General features: G+C 38.8%; 3 protein-coding genes and 1 non-coding gene across 5 annotated transcripts in view; 3 read left to right on the top strand and 1 right to left on the bottom strand.

Moving 5' to 3' along the window:
• Positions 1-2045: 2045 nt before the first annotated feature.
• rpl29 (ribosomal protein L29) lies at positions 2046-3776 on the top strand. Of its 2 annotated transcripts, none has more exons than XM_012819944.3 (4): positions 2046-2110; positions 2530-2580; positions 2757-2821; positions 3441-3776. In XM_012819944.3, the coding sequence occupies exons 2-4, from the start codon at positions 2544-2546 to the stop codon at positions 3519-3521; spliced, it is 183 nt and encodes a 60-aa protein (XP_012675398.1). In that variant the 5' UTR covers positions 2046-2110; positions 2530-2543; the 3' UTR covers positions 3522-3776. The 2 variants fall into 2 exon arrangements, with proteins under 2 accessions (XP_012675398.1, XP_031424333.1); XM_031568473.2 differs by having other exon boundaries at positions 2079-2161.
• LOC116220627 lies at positions 3005-3131 on the top strand. Its single transcript, XR_004163788.1, has one exon. It is a non-coding gene; the product is annotated as a small nucleolar RNA SNORA71 (small nucleolar RNA).
• A 1152-nt stretch (positions 3777-4928) lies between the features above and the next one.
• On the bottom strand, positions 4929-8092 carry LOC105893517 (troponin C, slow skeletal and cardiac muscles). Its single transcript, XM_012819943.3, has 6 exons — positions 8069-8092; positions 7461-7491; positions 6645-6791; positions 6210-6324; positions 5966-6102; positions 4929-5448 (listed from the first exon to the last, which is right to left on the bottom strand). The coding sequence occupies exons 1-6, from the start codon at positions 8090-8092 to the stop codon at positions 5417-5419; spliced, it is 486 nt and encodes a 161-aa protein (XP_012675397.2). The 3' UTR covers positions 4929-5416.
• A 6086-nt stretch (positions 8093-14178) lies between these two features.
• The window catches only part of iars1 (isoleucyl-tRNA synthetase 1), a 63236-nt gene continuing 55116 nt past the window's right edge, over positions 14179-22298 (top strand). Inside the window, exons 1-6 of the mRNA XM_031568471.1 lie at positions 14179-14281; positions 14931-15054; positions 15501-15657; positions 15943-16062; positions 16347-16429; positions 19516-19633. Coding sequence (XP_031424331.1) covers positions 14936-15054; positions 15501-15657; positions 15943-16062; positions 16347-16429; positions 19516-19633 — 597 coding nt within the window. The 5' untranslated portion in view covers positions 14179-14281; positions 14931-14935. The remainder of the gene's footprint in view (positions 14282-14930; positions 15055-15500; positions 15658-15942; positions 16063-16346; positions 16430-19515; positions 19634-22298) is intronic.

Raw genomic sequence — 22298 nt, 5'->3', positions numbered from 1 at the left:
TATTGCTTTCGTATAATTACAATTGTTGTTTGCAGATGAAAAAGATGTTCTTTTTTTTCAGTTTGGCTTGCAGTTGCCTCAGCTTACCAGAACACACTTCCTGGTTACTATAAAATAGAGCAAGGTTGACACCCTGTGGACAGATTCATGGCAACACATGAAGATATAACTGTAGGACAACATAGCCTCTCTCCATCTCTTCTCAAAGACGGGCACATTTAAATGGTGTCAGAAAGTTTAAAACCTTAATCCATCAATACAAATCCCCCAAAAAATGACTTGTGATCCAATCTTCCGTGAGACCCAAGGGTCTACTTATGTTGCATGCATTTACTGACCAAATTATGATGTATGAAGTCATTTTGAAAGTCCCAGTGGACACAAAGTCCCAGTCCCAGAATTCATAGTTCTGTCGATGATGACCCCCTCGACCTGAGGCAGCTTTTGTTCTTTGAAATTCAGCTCAATATCACAGGCTATTTTTAGTTTAGTTTATGTGTGTTTATCCCATTGACCATATTATAGCCTACAGTTGTTGAGGTGCTACAATTACATTCACATTTACATTTAGTCATTTAGCAGACGCTTTTGTCCAAAGCGACGTACAAGGGAGAGAACAGTCAAGCTAAGAGCAAAAAAAAAACATGGTGTAACAATAAATACTACTTTACATGAGAATAAAAAAAAAAAACGACCTAGAAAGGAAAAAGAAGTGCAGGTTAAGCGCTAGTCAGGTGCCAGTTAGGAAGGGAGGTGCTCTCTGAAGAGTTGGGTCTTCAAAAGCTTCTTGAAGGTAGAGAGGGACACCCCTGCTCTGGTAGTACTAGGCAGTTCGTTCCACCAACAATATTACCACTTGTTGTCCTGTAGTCATGGAAAGTTCTAATGAACATGTGAATGCTTATAAAATCATTAATATGTATTAAAGGCGAAATCTGCAATTCTAGTCTAATACCCTTTTGGTAAAATTCTGCGAATTGCTCCTGGCTGTTCCGTAGGTTCAGTGTCTGCCTGTTGAGGTCAAATATCAACAACCTTTCACCAGAATCGCGGGCCGTATCTATCTCTATACCAGGGGTCTCAAACTCAAATTATCTAGGGGCCGATGAGTGTCCAGTCTGGTCAGTGGGGGGCCAGATTTTTTTTTATCTGTTGGCTTGCCTATCACAATACCTACGACTTTCAACGACTTTTGAGTGTGGCAAATTTACCATGCGTGATCAGTGGTACAATGGTTAGTGTTTCTGAATAACAAATAGCTGACCTGAGTTTCAATTCCTGGGCAATGCAAGATGCTCTTTGGATAAAGGATAGATAGATAGATAGATAGATGGATACTTTATTAATCCCGAGGGAAATGTAGGTGTTTGTTATAGTTGCATTTTTGGATCACTTTGTCTCATGGATAACCCATGCCACTACATATACAGCAGTAATATTGGGACTATATATATGTCTTCATCGACAACCCATGCCACTACATATACAGCAGTAATATTGGGACTATATATATATGTCTTCATCGACAACTACATCTATATTTTTCCTTCATACATGCACATTTCAAAGCAAATGCTGTACTGCACCACTTTTGTATAGTTGGTAACAAGGCTGCAAACAAACAAAACAAAGCAGAAAACTGAATAAAGTTTCAGCAAAAATCTGAATTATTTTATTTTATAAAATAAATGTATTTATAATCAATATATTTCAAGTGTATAATTTCATTTGTCTGTCAAAATACAGCATCTTTCCATCTATAGTGATCTAAATTAATAGTTTACTGATATGCTGATCATTGATGGTGAACCCTCTGTTATTCCTCGGAGCGACTTCCATGACAGACCAGTAATGCTCAATTGCGTCACACAGTTGCTCAAATACATCCTTAGCGGTGTAACTAGAACTCTATAGTTAGCAACCTTGTAATATAAGCAATTTTAGCATGTAAGCAACTCAAACCCAAGAGAACTCCTCGGTCATGCATTTCGATAGGGGGCAGCACTGTTCTTAGAGGGGAGTTACAGGCTTGGGCAAAATACGGTTCTTTCAAATTTCCCACAATTCCATTATGCGTCCTCTTCCGGTATAGAATCCATACGTGTGGCAGGTATTAGATTTTTCTCACTGCCAGTATTCTAAATCTAAAGCAATCCTACATGTATGAAACTTAATTTCAAGTTATTGTTAATAATAAGTGAATAATCACTCGTGTGCTAGTTAGATGTAATTTTATTTCACAACCTTGTTACAATATTATCTAAAAAATAGTAGCTGTTCTTTCACTCATCGCGGGTTTGAGTTGCTTACATGCTAAAATTGTTTACAAGGTTGCTAACTATCGAGTTCTAGTTTACTACACTGTATGTTATCACTGATAGCCCCTTACTTACATGTTTCGTATTATACTGGTATCTCCCCCGAATGGCTAATGGTTACAGTATATGGGGATTTGGGTGCCTAACCATCTAGGCTGGCTGATGTTTGTTGGCTAATTGCAAGTTCTCCTCTCCCCTCTCTTTGTGACAGAATCAGCTACCGAAATGGCAAAGTCAAAGAATCACACCACCCACAACCAGTGTAAGTACGCTTTGTTTGAGTCATTTATTTGGAGAACCTGAGGGTAACTTTAAGTTGGATAACTAGATAGCTAGGGTAGCTAGCATAATTGTGCTAGGCAAGTCACGTTGACGTTTTGAATCAGTCGAAATGTGTGTCGTGTATATATCCCAATACATTTTCTTCTGAATCTTCAGCTCGCAAATGGCACAGAAATGGAATCAAGAAGCCAAAGTCTGACCGTTACGAGTCGTTGAAGGGGGTAAGTTGGAATTGGTTGTTGCAACATAGATTAGAAGATACTGGTCTAATTGAGACATGTTCGTTGGATTTAAATAATAAGTTCGATTTCATGGTAGATCCGTTTAGTGAGCCATGCAGATTGTGTTTTAAAAATGTCATCACCATGACTTCTATGTACATGTGTGTACAAGCCCTATGATGACCCTGTATCGAAAGTGGTCGTGGCATGATTGTTGCCAGATCATTGATAATGCAGGAAGAGTAAACAGAAAGTCTTTCCCGTGTTTGCTGGATCCTCTATTCCTGACAAACCCTGTTTCTTTCAGACATGCCTTTTACTACTCTGCACTCTAGCATGGTAGCGTAAATGTTTCTGTCCTATATGGTTAGAATACATAGTATTTGACAAACTGGCACTTTAGTGTTCTTTCTGTGCTGTAGCCACTGATTTGATGACTGACACCATTTAAAGAAAGAAAAGTTCTGATACTTACACGACTCTGACATCAATGTTACACTGACCCCGCTTATCAGTTTTGTTCCTTATGCCATTGATGCACTGCCACCCTGAGCAGTTTTAAATCTGTTCTCTGTTAAAGTGGTGCTGGTTTTCACTGGCTGTCTGTTCGTTCCTGCAGGTCTGCCCTAAGTTCCTGAGGAACATGCGTTTTGCCAAGAAACACAACAAGAAGGGGGCACCCAAGGCTGTCAAACAATGAACAGCAGACATGTTCCAGAGACACCACACATACCATCTTTCCCAAAGGACTCTGTACTACCACCACAATAAAGCCATGGTTTGTTAAGGACACTGTCAACAACTCTCTTTTTTTTTTTTTTAAGAAGTTAAGGTATTTTTCATGCTCATACTGTAGTTGACATGACGTATTGTGACCAGATGAGCTGCCTATTGGACAGATTCATTTGACGTCGAAACATTCCTTGGGTGTGTCCATAAAACGTTTGAGAATCGGCTTCTTGTGTGTGTGCTTTTAATTTGGGTAATAACCTCTGGATGTATGTGCTATGAGAAGGTGTTGCTGAAGTCTGCCCTTCCAGTAGTTCCACATTTGTCCATTTCCCTTAACAGAATGATTTTAGGCATACTGGAGAAACTCGTTAGCTTTGCTGCTTGGCATTGATTTTGTCCATCATAGTCAGTTTGATATAAATAGCTGAGGTCAACATGGTTAGTCGTTGAAGCTGTTTTCACTTGGGCATTCATGAGCTCCTCCTCATGCGTACTTCAGTACAGGGGTCTTGCGTGTCGAAGTTGTAGATATCTTGGGCACGGCATTGAGCTGTCTTCTTGATGGGAGCATGGGGTTTTGCTGGTCTTAATGAAGAGTTGTCACTTATGACCAATTTTTTAAGCGTGTCCTCTAATGATAAAATTGCTGCCGAATTGTGGAGTCACGGTATAAGAATCCATGTGTTTTATAAAAATATAGAAGTGCCTACTTGGTGCAGACTAGTTCACTGTCTTCTAGTAGTGGTGCGTCATTCAATGAGCTCTCTTCTGTCTTCGGCTTATTTCGAGGCAGTTGGTATTTGTGCTCCTATTTTCAAGCGTTAGCAAGATGTGTATCCTTTAACAACCTTCACGCTATGGGAACTAGAAGTGGCACTGAACAGACTTCTCATGGGCATACTATAGCATTTCTGAAAGTGCGCTTATTTACCCAAATCTTTCTTTACACAGTCATAGGTATTTTTGGTCATACCCTTAACATATGGGCACATATTAGGTGATGTTCTCTAAAAGCTGTTACATTTCTACTTGGTTTCAAACTTGGATGGTCAATAGCCCAGATTTCTAGTGTGAACATTTGTGTGCATTTCACATTGCCCATATTCCATCAAAATTAATTTTGAGGATAAAATGGTTGATCTCCAAAATGCAAAAATGGTAACAAACAACCTGCATAATGTGCCGTTAACTTACCTGTGTAATTATTTTAAGCCAACACTACAGCAGCATTCTTGGAGTTTAAATATAGGCAATCATGAAAAGCATGTGTCTGTCTGTCTCATGATCTCACTACAAGCACACTGGCTTTGGTATGTGTGGTTCATTTTCATTTCTGTCATGACCCATGCATGATGCCAGGTCTTGTCTTTGGCTTGTTTCCCCCCCCCCCTCCAAACAACACTGACAACTGTACTAAGCACAGATGAGGTCATGACGGACAGATGAGGCTATTCCTCCGCAGGGCAGAGAGAGTTCAGAGAGAGGTCACAGGCTCAAGTTTGGGTGATCCGGCAGCTGCCCCTCAGGAAATTGTCCTTGGTACTTTCAGTTCTTGTGGTATGGTGAAAATGTTGCTGTTTGAAATATCACATGGTATGGTGGGCACAAAAGGATGTCGGACCATCATTTCAAACAAGTATTTTATAGCATTCCATAACATTAACATTGATACGGTCTACGGGTGAAAATGTATTAGTCAAGCTGATCGAGAACTTAACATGTTAGTTTTCTCAAGTATTAAAATCTACATACAGAAGTGATGAGACTAAAGGCACAGAATAGAAAAAAAACAGTATATAATTGTTGTTTGGATAAACACGAAATCTGAACGGCAGTCATGAAGTGAGAGGTGATCCGCAGGCTCTACTCCACTCCTTTCATGAATTCCAGAAATTCTGAGGAGAGAATATATATATTGTTCTTAGTACAAGGTCATAGAAAAATGATGTTCAAACAAACCTAAACTTCATTCAAAAATTAAATCACAGCATTCATTTAAATATTTAACCAATTTAACAAAATCCTTTAAATATGCAGCGAGCTGCTGTTTGTCTGAGAAGACGGGGTTCCCATGGATGTGAAAAGTCATGGAATTTTAAAATCCCATTTTTCAGTCTTTGAAAAGTCATGAAATTCAGTAAATTACTTGAAAGTATTGGGAAAGTCATGAAATTGTTCTTTGTGTAGGTCTAATGAAAGTCATTCTAGTGCTCTTGTACTCTGAAATGATATGTAACTAATCTATGACAAATGGAAAAGGTTGTTTCAGTAATTAAGCCCAATCTGTGGAGTAAAGTACACAATCTTGTTGTACTTGTGGGTTGTAATATGCCATTAAAGGTCCTTGAAAAGTCATAAAAGTTTTGAAATGTCAAAGAAAAAGGGGTGGGAACCCCATAAACAGTATCTTACCATCATAATCAATTTTCCCATCGTTGTTCCGGTCTCCATCTTTCATCAGTTCCTCTATGTCATCCTCTGTGATGGCTTCCCCGGTGGCGTCCAGCATCTTCTTCAGCTCTTCCAAGTCAATGTATCCATCTCCATTTCTGTAGGACAGCATATATTTCAAATAATTTGAGTAGTTGATTAAGTAGTAGTATGACTGAATTAAGGGGGACACTGAACCGCTGGGTGTGAAACACATTTGACTCACTTGTCAAACATTCTGAAAATGTCTGCCAGCTCCTCCTCGGATTTGTTTTTGCTGTCATCCTTCATGCACCTCACCATCATAACCAGGAACTCATCGAAGTCCACAGTGCCACTCCCTGAAAAGAGTCACCCAGCACATAAACACCACTAGGACATATGCATGTGGCTGTTCTAGAGCATGGATCGTAGAGTACTCCCCCTGAAATTGTATGAACAATTGTCCATTGAAATTATTATTATTTTGCTGGCGAGCAAACCAAGTTTCTAACCATTTAAAAAAATTTCACTATCCCATTCTCTAAAAAGCACAATCAACATACATAATGTTTATATGTGTACATGCTGTTTGAGTGAGTGCACATGTCGACCGGCATCATAGAGTTCTCTGATATGACATGTGACAAGTGTGAGGCAGGAGGATAGAGTCCAACATTACCATCCTCATCCACCTCATCAATTATTTCTTGGAGTTCCTCTGGAGTAGGGTTTTGTCCCAGCATCCTCATCACTTTCCCAAGTTCTTTTGTGCTAATGCAGCCGTCTTCAGCATCTTGCACAAATATGTCAAAGGCAGCCCTGAACTCTATTTCATCACAGAGAGAACAGTCGGATTAAAGAACACGTCTAACCCTATCAAGGAAGCAAAGACGACAACTGGTTCTAAATCATTACCCAGGTAATGTACCAGTTGGTACTGTTGTATGATACATAAAGACATCTATACATTTGACTTAGAATGAAAATTCACTTTTCATATATTTCAGATTGTTTTCAAATTTTGAGCCGTATTTTATATGCGTAGTGTGGGGTCTAGTCCCAGAATGTTCCAGGTATAACTTCAACATCCAGCTTCAACAGCCATGGGCTTATTAATGTTAATGGCAACTTCAACATCCAGCTTCAATAGCCATTGGCTTCTTAATGTTAGTGGCAACTGAAACACTGAGCTGAAAGGGCATATGGTATCTCGTGCTGATCTGTTGTTTATTCAACAGAAATAGCATACAGGCAACTCCCTTTGAGATGGGACACACTATCTCTTAATTGTCCTGTTTATATTTTCATGACTGATTTATGCCTATGGAGTCTTTTCTCCCAGGAGTGACAAGGTTATTTTCTGCTGTTAAACATTACAAGAGGTATGTACACTAGCATAAACACTGAGCTGTTTTACAATATCTCCTCACACAAACAAACAAACAAACACTCAATAACAGAGCAGATCATACAGCATAGACAACATGTTTCGCACCATTTTTTTGCTCTTCTGTTAGTTGTTCCACCTGTATAGGGGAGATAAATTCATTTGAGCAATCTGTAAAGCTTTCCTGCAGCACAAATGGTACAGGTTATTGAGACAGACACACATTAAATAAAAGAAACCTAATTTGGGCTGTGATGTGCTTTTAGTAGCACATAATCCAAATGGCATCCTTAGTGTAGCGGACAGTAAAGTGGAATTGTTGGATGTATTTTACTTGTATTCTACTTTCTGAAGGATTATAACATTTCTGAATTCTTACTTGAGGTAGGGGAGATATTGTGCAGGGATCTATGCTTCAATCACATTTGTTCAAAATTCAACATTTGTTCAATCTCTTTCCTTTTTTTCTGGTTGCTGTGATAAAATAAAATACTTTCCTATTAAACAGGAAATATTTTATGAAATGTTCGACTTTTCCTCTCAAGAATGATACAATTTACATATGGTAATTATGACTGAGACATTATTTTACATTTATATTTTACAGATATAGTATTACTGTGTATGCCCTGATATATCACATTGGAAATAAATAAATATGTATGTAATAAGTATGAGATGAAGAACCAGGCTTTCACTTAGACGAAAAAACGTACCGCTGCCTTGTAGATGTCGTCCATGATGTTTGAGAGATGTCTTTTTAAGAGCTCCAACCCTTACTCCTCAAGTGGAAAGTCCTTGTGAAGAGAAAGACTGGCAACTGGGGGTTCTAGTACTAACTTGAGGAAGGGTCCTCCTCCAAGCCCAGACTATAATCAATGTATTTGTCCCTTGTGAATTGTCTGAGATTCCCTTCATTCTTTTTACTTGTTCAGTTGCAGTAAACTACAGGAGATCCAGTCTATTTTTGCCTGTAAATCTGTTTAGATAATTCAGGGAAAAAACAAAGATGAGGAAGAAGGAGGGAAGATGGAAGACACTGAGGAAGATTAACAGGCAAGGTTTAGACCGGATGTGGTTGTGTAGTTTATCACATAGAGGAATGATAGACTTCATCCAAACCTGGATCATAAGATTTACATTTGAGTTCATGTAGCCTACTTCTTCTCTGTTCTGCTTTATCCATCAGCTCATACACCAGCCATGTGAACCATAGATAAACAGTCCACATAATCACATTACAAAGTAACTGTGCTGTAGCTGGAAATGTGTTGATTGAAATCAGAGACGCATAAAGAACTTTGTTGGAACATTTGCGTGGACAGAACGGCACAATGAAAGAGTGACCTCTGCTGGCCATGAGAACAGTTTACTTTTTTATTGTGAATCACTTTGACACTTTAACTTCATTTGGGTCGTTTTAATGCCGTTTGAATGTAATATACCAACGAGTACTTGCATATTAATTAAAAAAAAATCCTGTCACAGTGCGAAGCCAAGCATTTATTATAATGCCGTTGTATCTATGGTTAAATACAGTTGTGATATTTCCGGTTCCGCTTGACATCATCGTCAGCCTAAATAAACCAGTTCCGTTCTGCTAGCAACGATAAGCAGCGTTCAGTGAGCAACTATAGGCAAATGAGCTCGAGCGACTTCCGGTTACGATTTTTCAAAATAAAAGTCCCTTATTAGCCCCGTGTTTTCTTAAACTATCAGAGATATTAATTTCATAGTAACATCAAAATGGGTTAAAAACGATTCACTGATGTTACAAAAGTATGGTTTTCTTGTTTTAATATAATGAACAATGACTAAACAGACAATATTGTATTAAGAAAAAGTAAAACACACCCCATTATGCTGATAAAAGGATTATGCCTTCATTAAAGTTGGTTGAACTTGTTCAGAACTGTAAAGAAAGGGTAAAATATGTTTAGCAGTCATTATTCTGGTCATTCACTGTGAAAAAACACTTGACACACAGATCACACAGGTGAAAAGGGATTATCTCCAATGCCAGGGTATTGCCATGTGACACGTATCACTCTTTGCTGAAAAAACTAAAGATTGTGTCTCAATGAAAGGGGGGTGGAATATGTTCAGGACACTCCAAACATTAAATAAAATGTGTGAAGTAGTTCAGATTTGCGTCCCTGAAGGCTCCACAATACTTTAAACATAGGTGATCAGACAGGCGAAAATGCATTATCTTCAATGGCAGGGCCATGTGACATGTATCACTCTTTGCTGAAAAAACTAAAGATTGTGTCTCAATGAAAGGGGGGTGGAATATGTTCAGGACACTCCAAACATTAAATAAAATGTGTGAAGTAGTTGAGATTAGCGTCCCTGAAGGCTCCACAATACTTTAAACATAGGTGATCAGACAGGCGAAAATGCATTATTTTCAATGGCAGGGCCATGTGACATGTATCGCTCTTTGCTGAAAAAACTAAAGATTGTGTCTCAATGAAAGGGGGGTGGAATATGTTCAGGACACTCCAAACATTAAATAAAATGTGTGAAGTAGTTCAGATTTGCGTCCCTGAAGGCTCTACAATACTTTAAACATAGGTGATCAGACAGGCGAAAATGCATTATTTTCAATGGCAGGGCCATGTGACATGTATCGCTCTTTGCTGAAAAAACTAAAGATTGTGTCTCAATGAAAGGGGGGTGGAATATGTTCAGGACACTCCAAACATTAAATAAAATGTGTGAAGTAGTTCAGATTTGCGTCCCTGAAGGCTCCACAATACTTTAAACATAGGTGATCAGACAGGCGAAAATGCATTATTTTCAATGGCAGGGCCATGTGACATGTATCGCTCTTTGCTGAAAAAACTAAAGATTGTGTCTCAATGAAAGGGGGGTGGAATATGTTCAGGACACTCCAAACATTAAATAAAATGTGTGAAGTAGTTCAGATTTGCGTCCCTGAAGGCTCCACAATACTTTAAACATAGGTGATCAGACAGGCGAAAATGCATTATTTTCAATGGCAGGGCCATGTGACATGTATCGCTCTTTGCTGAAAAAACTAAAGATTGTGTCTCAATGAAAGGGGGGTGGAATATGTTCAGGACACTCCAAACATTAAATAAAATGTGTGAAGTAGTTGAGATTTGCGTCCCTGAAGGCTCCACAATACTTTAAACATAGGTGATCAGACAGGCGAAAATGCATTATCTTCAATGGCAGGGCCATGTGACATGTATCACTCTTTGCTGAAAAAACTAAAGATTGTGTCTCAATGAAAGGGGGGTGGAATATGTTCAGGACACTCCAAACATTAAATAAAATGTGTGAAGTAGTTGAGATTTACGTCCCTGAATGCTCCACAATACTTTAAACATAGGTGATCAGACAGGCGAAAATGCATTATGTTCAATGGCAGGGCCATGTGACACGTACGTTTAAAGTATTGTGGAGCACTCAGGGACGTAAATCTCAACTACTTCACACATTTTATTTAATGTTTGGAGTGTCCTGAACATATTCGACCCCCCTTTCATTGAGACACAATCTTTAGTTTTTTCAGCAAAGTGTCATACGTATCACATGGCCCTGCCATTGAAGGTAATGCATTTTCGCCTGTGTGTAGGCCTATGTTTAAAGTATTGTGGAGCCTTCAGGGACGCAAATCTGAACTACTTCACACATTTTATTTAATGTTTGGAGTGTCCTGAACATATTCCACCCCCCTTTCATTGAGACACAATCTTTAGTTTTTTCAGCAAAGAGCGATACATGTCACATGGCCCTGCCATTGAAAATAATGCATTTTCGCCTGTCTGATCACCTATGTTTAAAGTATTGTGGAGCCTTCAGGGACGCAAATCTGAACTACTTCACACATTTTATTTAATGTTTGGAGTGTCCTGAACATATTCCACCCCCCTTTCACTGAGACACAATCTTTAGTTTTTTCAGCAAAGAGTGATACATGTCACATGGCCCTGCCATTGAAGACAATGCATTTTCGCCTGTGTGTAGGCCTATGTTTAAAGTATTGTGGAGCATTCAGGGACGTAAATCTCAACTACTTCACACATTTTATTTAATGTTTGGAGTGTCCTGAACATATTCCACCCCCCTTTCATTGAGACACAATCTTTAGTTTTTTCAGCAAAGAGCGATACATGTCACATGGCCCTGCCATTGAAGTTAATGCATTTTCGCCTGTCTGATCACCTATGTTTAAAGTATTGTGGAGCCTTCAGGGACGTAAATCTGAACTACTTCACACATTTTATTTAATGTTTGGAGTGTCCTGAACATATTCCACCCCCCTTTCATTGAGACACAATCTTTAGTTTTTTCAGCAAAGAGTGATACATGTCACATGGCCCTACCATTGAAGATAATGCATTTTCGCCTGTCTGATCACCTATGTTTAAAGTATTGTGGAGCATTCAGGGACGTAAATCTCAACTACTTCACACATTTTATTTAATGTTTGGAATGTCCTAAACATATTCCACCCCCCTTTCATTGAGACACAATCTTTAGTTTCATCAGCAAAGAGTGATACATGTCACATGGCAATACCCTGCCATTGAAGATAATGCATTTTCGCCTGTGTGATCTGTGTGTCAAGTGTTTTTTCACAGTGAATGACCAGAATAATGACTGCTAAACATATTTTACCCTTTCTTTACAGTGTTCTGAACATGTTCAACCAACTTTATTGAAGACATAATCCTTTTATCAGCAGATTGTTGTGTGTTTTACTGTTTCTTACTACAATATTTACAATGATGCCTGTTTAGTCAGTGTTCCCTATATTTAAACAAGAAAATCATACTTTTGTAACATCAGTGAATCGTTTTTAACCCATTTTGATGTTACTATGAAAGTAATATTAATTGTCAATTTTCAGCTACATCTTAGTCATTATCAAAGTATCCTGTACGCTTAAAATTAACTCACTATATCTTACCTTGTTTTAAATCAAGTTAATATAATGCACAGTTAACAAAATACCATTATAAAGTCTGATCTAGCGAGTAGACAGATTAGGACTTTATAATGACAAATAGGCTACTATAACTTTCAAACACGCTTTTAACTATTTTCCCGATCATTAGGACAAATGGAACAATAAAACTCGTTTAAAGTATAAAGTACATGTCACATGGCCCTGCCATTGAAGATAATGCATTTTCGCCTGTGTGTAGGCCTATGTTTAAAGTATTGTGGAGCATTCAGGGACGTAAATCTGAACTACTTCACACATTTTATTTAATGTTTGGAGTGTCCTGAACATATTCCACCCCCCTTTTATTGAGACACAATCTTTAGTTTCATCAGCAAAGTGTGATACGTGTCACATGGCAATACCCTGGCATTGGAGATAATCCCTTTTCACCTGTGTGATCTGTGTGTCAAGTGTTTTTTCACAGTGAATGACCAGAATAATGACTGCTAAACATATTTTACCCTTTCTTTACAGTTCTGAACAAGTTCAACCAACTTTAATGAAGGCATAATCCTTTTATCAGCATATTGGGGTGTGTTTTACTTTTTCTTAACACAATATTATCTGTTTAGTCATTGTTCATTATATGAAAACAAGAAAACCATACTTTTGTAACATCAGTGAATCGTTTTTAACCCATTTTGATGTTACTATGAAATTAATATCTCTGATAGTTTAAGAAAACACGGGGCTAATAAGGGACTTTTATTTTGAAAAATCGTAACCAGAAGTCGCTCGAGCTCATTTGCCTATAGTTGCTCACTGAACGCTGCTAAATAAACCTAAGACAGACATCCGTTTTTGGCAATGGCGGCCGACGACTGTTGACAACATGTTAAAATAAAAGTCCAGTCTAAAATTGGTATTAAAAGACGCTCTTTACGAACGGTGAGGGTTGAAAATAAACCTAATTAAAAATCCAATCATAATTTGCATGTCTGACTGTCGTATTTATGGTGACGTAGATTCTGATTTATTTCACTGTTAATTTGGTTATCATCTGCTTTGCTAAAGTGTTAAAAACGTACCATGTAGGCCTACATAGCCAAGAAAAGGGGGTGAGCTCGCTTGTTTATGTTTTTTCCAATTTTTTTCTTCTAATACTAATAGACCATGTCCACATGGCGTACACAAAGCCTTTCCAGCTCGGATTACAATTCCCCACTTTTTATTTCAGAATCATGTCCTACACCCTAATAAAAAGACTTGACCCCTTTATTGAGGAGTTACAATTTGTAGTTTGCCCAGCCTAACAACTTTTGCAGTATCAGTGTATGTCAATAACACCTATAGAGGTCAACAGGCCACATGCTTGAAAGGCTGTGGATGCCACGCGGACGACAGTTTCCCACTTTTTATTTCAGAATCATGTTTTACACCTTCCAATAAATACATTTGACCCCTATATTGAGGGGGTACACCATTGTAGTTTTTTTTTTGGTCTAACTACTTTTGCAGCATCAGTCTATTGGACGAGTGAAAATATGTGAGATGTGAATATACATTTTTACTTAATTGTGCAGTGGCACAAGTTCTGTAAGAAAGGAGGTAGTCTGTGTTTTTTATTTTAAGGTTCATTTCTCTGAACAATTGTGAAATTGGTGTGGTTTGATAAACTACACTAAAGCATAGAAATTAAACCTAGGCTAACAACATTGGTGCAATGGGGCGATGTGTTAGGCCTACATGTGTTTTTAGATCATTAAATGTTAAAATGCTTTACCGCTATATTATGCATGAAACTAATCCAAGATAATTTCGTTTGTGCTGTTATACTGCAGTATTCCTGGGCTTTTACTTTGAATTGTTACCGTCTCCCATCCAGAAACTGTCTCCCATCCGGAAGCGACCTGCACTTAGGCTAGTTTCACGCTGCTCAGGCTTTCAGAGCAGTTGCATCATTTCCCTATCACCTCCCCTTTCTGCTCACCGGCGAAGCCAACATGTGAGTAAAACTATAGAATTGCAAAATGATGAAATATATTTTCCTGCGACAATCAGTTGCGTGTAATAAGATACAATTATTTAGAACAGCTGTTTAAAGCTACGTATCATATCAAGAAAAGTCCATTTGCTTTGGACGTGTATGTAATCAGCTGATGTTAGCCAAACTTGTTAGAGAAAGCATGCTAGCTAACGATATTGGTAGGCTACGTATTTTCTTTGACAGGTCGTTGTTCAGTTGTTGTGTACAATAGGTATCTTAACTTCTAATTCAGAAATTAGACCTGTAGAATTGTAGACCTGTAGTTTGGAGAGGCCCAATCCAGAACACTTTCATTGTCAGTTTGCATTAGTTAACACATTTAAAAGAAACTGCCAGTCAAAACACTTGAGTATTAGTTGGCAATGTTTAGATGTGAATAGAGTGGAAATATTCTTGCGGTTGCATGTATGTATGTATGTAGGTAGGTATGTATGTAGGTAATGCGTTGAAAATGACAGTAGTAGCAATTAGAAAACTTAAGTACACTTGAAACATATTGTCATGTTTAAAGCACTTTGAGCTGCATTCCTTTGCATGAAAGGTGCTATATAAATAAAGTTTTATTATTATTATTATTATTATTATTATTATTATGTTTGCTTGGTAGATGCCATGGTGCAACCAGTGCCTGAATCCATCCACTTTCCCTCTGAGGAAGAACGCATCCTCCAGCTGTGGAAGGACAAGGACTGCTTCCAGGAATGTCTCAAACAATCCAAGAACCGACCTAAGTATGACACCGTTGTTAAAATAGAGTTTCAACTTCAGACTGTATGTCTGGTGCTGAAGACTGTTTAGTTTCTTATCATAAAGTAGAGTATGAGGTATCAGAAGTAAATATTATTACATTCATACTTTTCTAATCAACAGAAAGACAAACAATTTAATTAACTCTCTGACATGTAATTCACAACATTCATCAAACTGTAGTGTGGTGTGTGTGTGTGTGTGTGTGTGTGTGTTTGTGCTGTCTAACTCCTACTCTTCTTACCTTCTTAATATCATCACCTCATTCGACATTTGTTCACGTCATTGACCAATATAAAAATAACCCAAACAAAATGGAATGTTGCATCACTGGTTTAAACCTGTCTCCAAAAGTGCTTCCTGAATATTTTGTCACTGCAGTCAGTGATGTAAGTATAAAAGAATAATAAAGTGTTAATTTCACTTGTAGGTACACATTTTATGATGGGCCACCATTTGCCACTGGCCTGCCTCATTATGGTCACATTCTGGCTGGTACCATCAAAGACATTGTCACCAGGTTCTCCCATCAGAGTGGCTTTCATGTAGACAGGAGATTTGGCTGGGATTGCCATGGACTGCCTGTGGTATGAACTCTTTTGTTTCACTTTCCACTTCAATGTGTTTGTCTTGACTGTAATAGTCGTTTCAATGTGTTTGTCTTGACTGTAATAGCCGTTTCAATGTATTTGTCTTGACTGTAATAGTCGTTTCAATGTGTTTGTCTTGACTGTAATAGTCGTTTCAGTGTGTTTGGGTCCACTGCATTGTTCCCGATGTCTCAAGCGATTGTAACTCTGACTGTAATCTTACATATTTTCATTTAGCTCTACTTTTGGTTAATGTTTCTTTCCCCTTCCTGCCCCTCTCAGGAATATGAAATTGATAAGACCCTTGGCATTAAAGGGCCAGATGATGTGGCCAAGATGGGAATCGCAGAATACAACAAGCAGTGCCGGAACATTGTGATGAGATACTCAAATGAATGGGAGGTAGGTGTGTTTTGCTCAGTATGCTCAATGTATGGTACTTTCAAACCTTTCAGTCTTTTCCCAGTACCAGAGCCTTCAATGACACACTATTCATGAGCACCTGTGTATTTCTTGATCCCACGCAAGTCTAACACATTTCAGGGTGGGGACAGTCACACGTTGGTTCTTGTCTGAAGACAGGCTAATTCCAGGTCTCAGATTTGGCCTGAGAAGAATATATTGAAATGGACATTCATATCCAGACAGAGACAGTTGACCTCAAAATCATGATTATTTTGCACCAGGCTTCTGTAACCCGAATGGGACGATGGATTGACTTCAAGAATGACTACAAGACTCTTTATCCATGGTTTATGGAGACTGTTTGGTAAGTTAATTTGGCTTCATCAGAAAGAGTACCATAAGTAAAACAAGCAAGCAAAACAACAATAACAAGCCACCAGTCAGCTGTAATATTTAGATTAAATTGGATTCATGGCAGCTGTACATCAGCAACTTCATCATCTGTTACTTGAAAACAGTTCACCAAAAACACCAAAATACAAGGTATTTAACCCAGCCAGTACCAGATTATCAAAATATTAAAAAGACAAATAAACCTGCTCATTTTTTCAGTGTAAAAGAAAACAAGTTAAATTAAAAATATATAAATGTGGTTACCATTGGTCACACCAATTCTCTGCCCCTGGTTATCAAACCTGTGATCCAAGTGTTGTTAGCACCTGGTCCACCACTTGAGTTCACAGAAACGTGTTCAAAAAAGTAAAGCTTGCGCACCATAAGTTTGTGTGGAGTCTGCCTAATAGAGTGCAACATAACTTAGAATGAAGTCTGCCTAATTTATCTGTAATCAGTGCAGGCATATTGCGAGAAGTTGAATAACCATTAAGATTTATAGTTTAATTAAAAATGTTTGCCTGAGCCCTGCGAAATGGACAGTCTTACTCATTTCTGTTTCTGCAATTATATTTAAGTATGCAACAACTTTCACTTAACCAACCCAGCTAATCAACTAATCAGTGTAAACTGGTTGGTTGTTGAACTCAAATATCAACAACCTTTCAACAGAATTGCAGACTGCATCTTTAATATCAATATACCCTTTATCTGGAGATCGACTTATTGAGTGTAAGGCAGTAGAGTGCAGTTTCTACATGCCATAAATCGCTTTCCTCCTGTGTAACATTGCACATTTGCTTGTTGCCTCTCCATGATGTTCTTGTTTCTAAAACATTTAGAGACTTCTAAAGAAAAGAAAATCTGTAAACCATACATTACTCTTTATGCAGGCCCTCAGATGGGGTAGATGATATCTGAGAGTCTGGAGAATGAGGACTGTCTTGACATGGAAAGCTAGTCATTTGTTTGAAGATTACTGAAATTCTTGTTATACATCTTGTCATGAATCAGTTTAAAGGTTAAGTTTGCAGAATGGAAGTTGTAAAAGTTGGCCACAGAGCATTCAGTGTAAGAACTTTCATCATCTTTCCTCCCCTGCAGTAATAAAGTGGCTGTAAGGAGTTTTGGTCTAAAACTAGCGAGCTAACTACCTAAAAAGTATGCATACACCATAAACAGCCCAGTTGGCACTTATGAAAGTTTGCTAACATGGTAAGTAGTGTCTCTTATGCCCGTTTTTACACTGGCTGCGTTGCAGCTGCGTTACCTGTTGATTTTTATTTCGGCGCCCATGTTAATAGGTTAGCACATGCACGCTGCCTGCGTGAGACGTGTAGAGTTTCGGCGTGGAGCCTATTTTTCAGAAATAGACAGTAAAATTATATTTTAATAGTCATATTGACAACATACCAGCAACATTACATAAACTGACACATTTACCTGCAGTTTCAATGTCTGGGCTATATGTCACTGACACGACAGAAATAGAATTTAAATTAATTTATTATATTACATTTTTTAACCATTTTAGCAATTGCATGTTAAGTGGAGTGTATGTACATTGCAGTGTAAAGTGGAGGCTACATGTGTACTGTATAGAAATCCAATGAAGGCTATAATTACATTATATCGTTAAGTAGTATCCTGTTGCGCTATTGCTCTGAATAAGGGTAATAAAAGTACAACTTGTCAACGTTCTGGTCCTCTCTTTTTAAATCACTCATCAACGATGGATGATGCCAAACTGATTGTGTATTGTCGACCAATATCAAAGGCAAACTCAGTGCAGATAGATAGGGCTGGCAGTAGCAGCACTGGAGAATAAATGTCAGCGATGTGAATACACACACACAACCGAGACGCAGCAGTACCGCAACACAGCTGCCAGGCACACACAACGCAGGCAGTGTGAAACGGGCCTTAGCGATACAGTTGGCAATGCCGTGCTGTGAAAGCTGTTCATACGTTCTGACAGGGTATTCTGTCTCAGAACACAGATCTACATAGTGCATATCCTGGATGACTAATGGGAACAATGGCTGTGTTTATCTGTCCTTCACATGACTGTATGCCATCAAAATGAAAATGAAGATGATGAAAAACCTAGTTGCCTAAAATAAACAATTAAACAGTTAAATCAGGTAACACGAACATTTGAATTTTTGAAACATTTGATGCATGTTCTTCTCCAGTGTTGTAGACATATAGAATAACCCCAAATCTTATCTTTTATCATCTGAAAACATCCTTCTAGAAGAACTTGAACTACAACTGGGCACATTACTGAAGGGATCGGGTATTGGGTGCTTTTATGTTATAACAACAATTCGAACAACAAAAAGTCGACAAAAAGATTCTTGCTTAAGAAAGCTTCAGCAGCACTGCCATCCCCGGTGATCACACCCATAATGCCACAGAGTACACACAGACACATGGTGTATAGTAACAGTCATTTCTGATGTGTTGAATGCTCAGAAGAATTGTTCATATATAATTATATGCAAAAAAAATGAGTGACTAAAAGTTGTGTGGAATAAGGCCTATGCTTTGGAAATGTACCGTCAGACTTTTTTTGAGTTGCTTATGACCTTGTCAATAAGTTATAAGAGTACTCTGCTGGCCTATTTTAATAAAACTGACTGGCTGAAAAGGTGATGCCAAATTGTTTTTTGTTGTAGCCAGTTATTTTAAAGTTTTACTTGACGGCACTGACAAGCAATCTTTTCATCAGTTGACTACTGTCATTAAATTAAATAGTTGATGATTGATCACCCTAAAAATGAAAGCTTTATCTCTTCAACATCGTGATAAATCTGATGTGTTTTTCATTAATATGCTAAGCTAAACATTCTGATGAAACTGGAACGTTTAGGTTTTTGGCATGAATCTGCTTTGACACACACATGAGCTGAATATGTGGCATTGTCTTTTTTTTTACCACATTGGTTGATATGCTGTGGTATTAGACGCCCTAGTTCATTAGCATCATGTCGTTTCTCAATCATCCCTGTGTGTTTCCCCTGCTTTATGTGTCCATCTGTCCCTCTGTCTCAGGTGGGTGTTCAAGCAGCTCTATGACAAAGGCTTAGTCTACAGAGGAGTGAAGGTCATGCCTTTCTCCACCGCCTGCAATACTCCGCTGTCCAACTTCGAATCCAACCAGAACTACAAGGTACGGTGCCGGCCTGCTTGCTGTACCACCTACATACATACACTCACGCTCACAGTGAAGGAACTGGCAGTTCACTGTTGTAGTCCAACAGATCAGACATGGAATAACTCGTACATGTCTTCAGATATGCCCCCACATGGATCTGATTGTCTTTGAAGAAAATATTTTGTTGGTGGACTTATAAAGGATTGGACAGATGCCCGTTGTGACAGATGGCTGTTTTTGCAGGGCTAACACACATTACTTCTGAGGGGTTCAGGTGGTCTAGCACTGAAATGTGAGAACGAGCAAATGCACTGAAATGAGAGAATTGCAATTGGAAAAGAATTGGAAAAGATTTCATTGCCTTGACTCAGGGCTGTAACTTGCAGAATAGATAGATCATAAAGAGTTTACAGTGAGTTGAAGGACTCTACTGAAGATCTGAGGGCACTGCAGGAAGCACACCTTAAGTCCCAAGTAGTCCCAACTAAGTCACACATTAAGTCCCAACTGGCAGGACCCTCACAGAGAGGCAACACCACATGCAGCCCTTTGCACCTGAGGCTCACACATTAAGTCCCAACTGGCAGGACCCTCACAGAGAGGCAACCCCACATGCAGCCCTTTGCACCAGAGGCTCTGCAATGAGTGGTGGACCTCTGCACATAGTTCTTAACGATGGGTGGTAATGAAGAGGTGTCAGCTTCTCGGATGAAGGACGGAGGATTATTCCAAAGGCAGGGGGCTTGATAGCTCTTAACGATGGGTGGTAGGGCTGTCAAAATTGCTCAAAAATGACGTTCGAATATTCGCTTTAAAAAAACACTGTTTTTTTTAATTTTTTTTTTTACATTCGAATATTAATTTTCACATTCGAAATGCTATTTTTAACAACTATTCGAATATATATTCGAATTTAGAATATTCGTTGACAGCCCTAATGGGTAGTAATGAAGAGGTGTCAGCTTCTCGGATGAAGGACGGAGGATTATTCCAAAGGCAGGGGGCTTGATAGCAAAAGGCTCTGCCTCCTACACTCTTGGAATTACGAGAAGGCTTGCATCCTGAGATTTGGAATATGCAGGATAGGACTAATAAATCCCCGGAGCTAGGCCTTTCAGGGCTTTGAATGTCGAAGGAGTATTTCAAAATCAGTTCTACTGTTGTTGTCACGTGACTACAATGGGTACCTGGCGGGCAAAAAGAACAGCGAAACAGCGAAGATGGCGACCAACAGTGGACCTCTTCGAGCAGTGCAGCCTACTCAATTACGATCGCCATCCACCACAGATCATACCACTATAGCCAGACAGAGATATCGAGAAAAAAATTACATTTTAGAAACTTGTGATCCCTTTACTGCACCCGCTGATATTTTTATTTATTTTTAAAATATTTATTTATGGGCTTTTTTTTAGCCTTTATTTGGATAGGACAGTGAAGTATATTGGACAGGAAGTGAGGAGGAGTGAAGAGGTGGGGAGATGATCGGGAAACGACAGCAGGCCGGAATCGAACCTGTGTCCCCGCGGGCATTGTAGCCCTTAATGGGGGGCTTATTGGCTTGCGCCACAGTGCCTCCAGATATTTTTATTTCTATAACGTCGTCGAAGTCCCTGCTTGCACTCCAGTTTGGAGATACTATCTATCTAATCTTATCTAATAATCTATCTAATAGAAAATCCGTCCCCCTACAAAAACTGAAAGCCAACAAAAGCACAGATAGTTATTTAATTTTCAGAAGTGGATGGCTTCACAACGCTGTCGTCTGGAAGGTGAAAACAAAAAACATCTTCATAATCAGAGCAAAGAGGAGTGCCATTTAATAGCTCAGTACCAGCTAGCGAGCTACCTGCTGTTAGCTAGCAGCCTTTAGCCTACCCAACGCTGTTCTTTATCATTTGACACAATTTCCTGGTTTAAACAAGTACGAACAGACTAGATGGTTCATTATGGCCATATACAAACCGACGTCAGTCAGAGGTAAGACCTAAGCCAGGCAGGTGCATGCCCACATGCCTCCATGGTGCTCATGGTCCCTGTAGTGGCATATGATGTGTGTTCATTTACATTTACATTTAGTCATTTAGTAGACGCTTTTATCCAAAGCGACGTACAAGGCATGATTCTTGAAAAACTCCAGGTCGTACAGGTGTTTCTGGTGTTGTCCCAATGCATGTTGAGGGGGCTTCTTGCGTATTAGAATGAGGCGAGAAGTTTGTTAACTCTTATTGTCGCAATTATGTTATTAAAAAAGTTTATAAAGACAGTAGAGTTTTGTGGCAGAACTGACCTTGTGTTAACATTTGCCAGACACAAGTTGTTATTGATTGTTTAAACATTTTGGGCACAAACACCCTCTGTATGTGGCTTGCATGGGCAAGCACGGGACGGCAGAGATCTGTATAGGACAGTATTGCTGCCTCCTGGACTTAACCTAGGGTTCACTTAACCTTAACCAGAGTTAAGTTAAGTGCAAGTGTGCACACAGAATTAATATGACTTCCAAGGGGTAAGCATCTAAAACTAGACAGCTATCCAGCTAACCATAGCCAATGTACACAACTAGCCAACATACATGCCTTGTAAACACAATCGGCAACAGTTTGCACTGATAATAGTTAGTTAAGTTACTAACTGATGTATTTTGGTGATAATTGGTGACATCCCTCTATAAAAGCTG

This window comes from Clupea harengus, chromosome 5, assembly GCF_900700415.2.
Source record: "Clupea harengus chromosome 5, Ch_v2.0.2, whole genome shotgun sequence".
Lineage (NCBI taxonomy): Eukaryota > Metazoa > Chordata > Actinopteri > Clupeiformes > Clupeidae > Clupea > Clupea harengus.
Note: the sequence above shows the minus strand (reverse complement) of the source record. Positions and strands in the feature narration are given on the sequence as shown.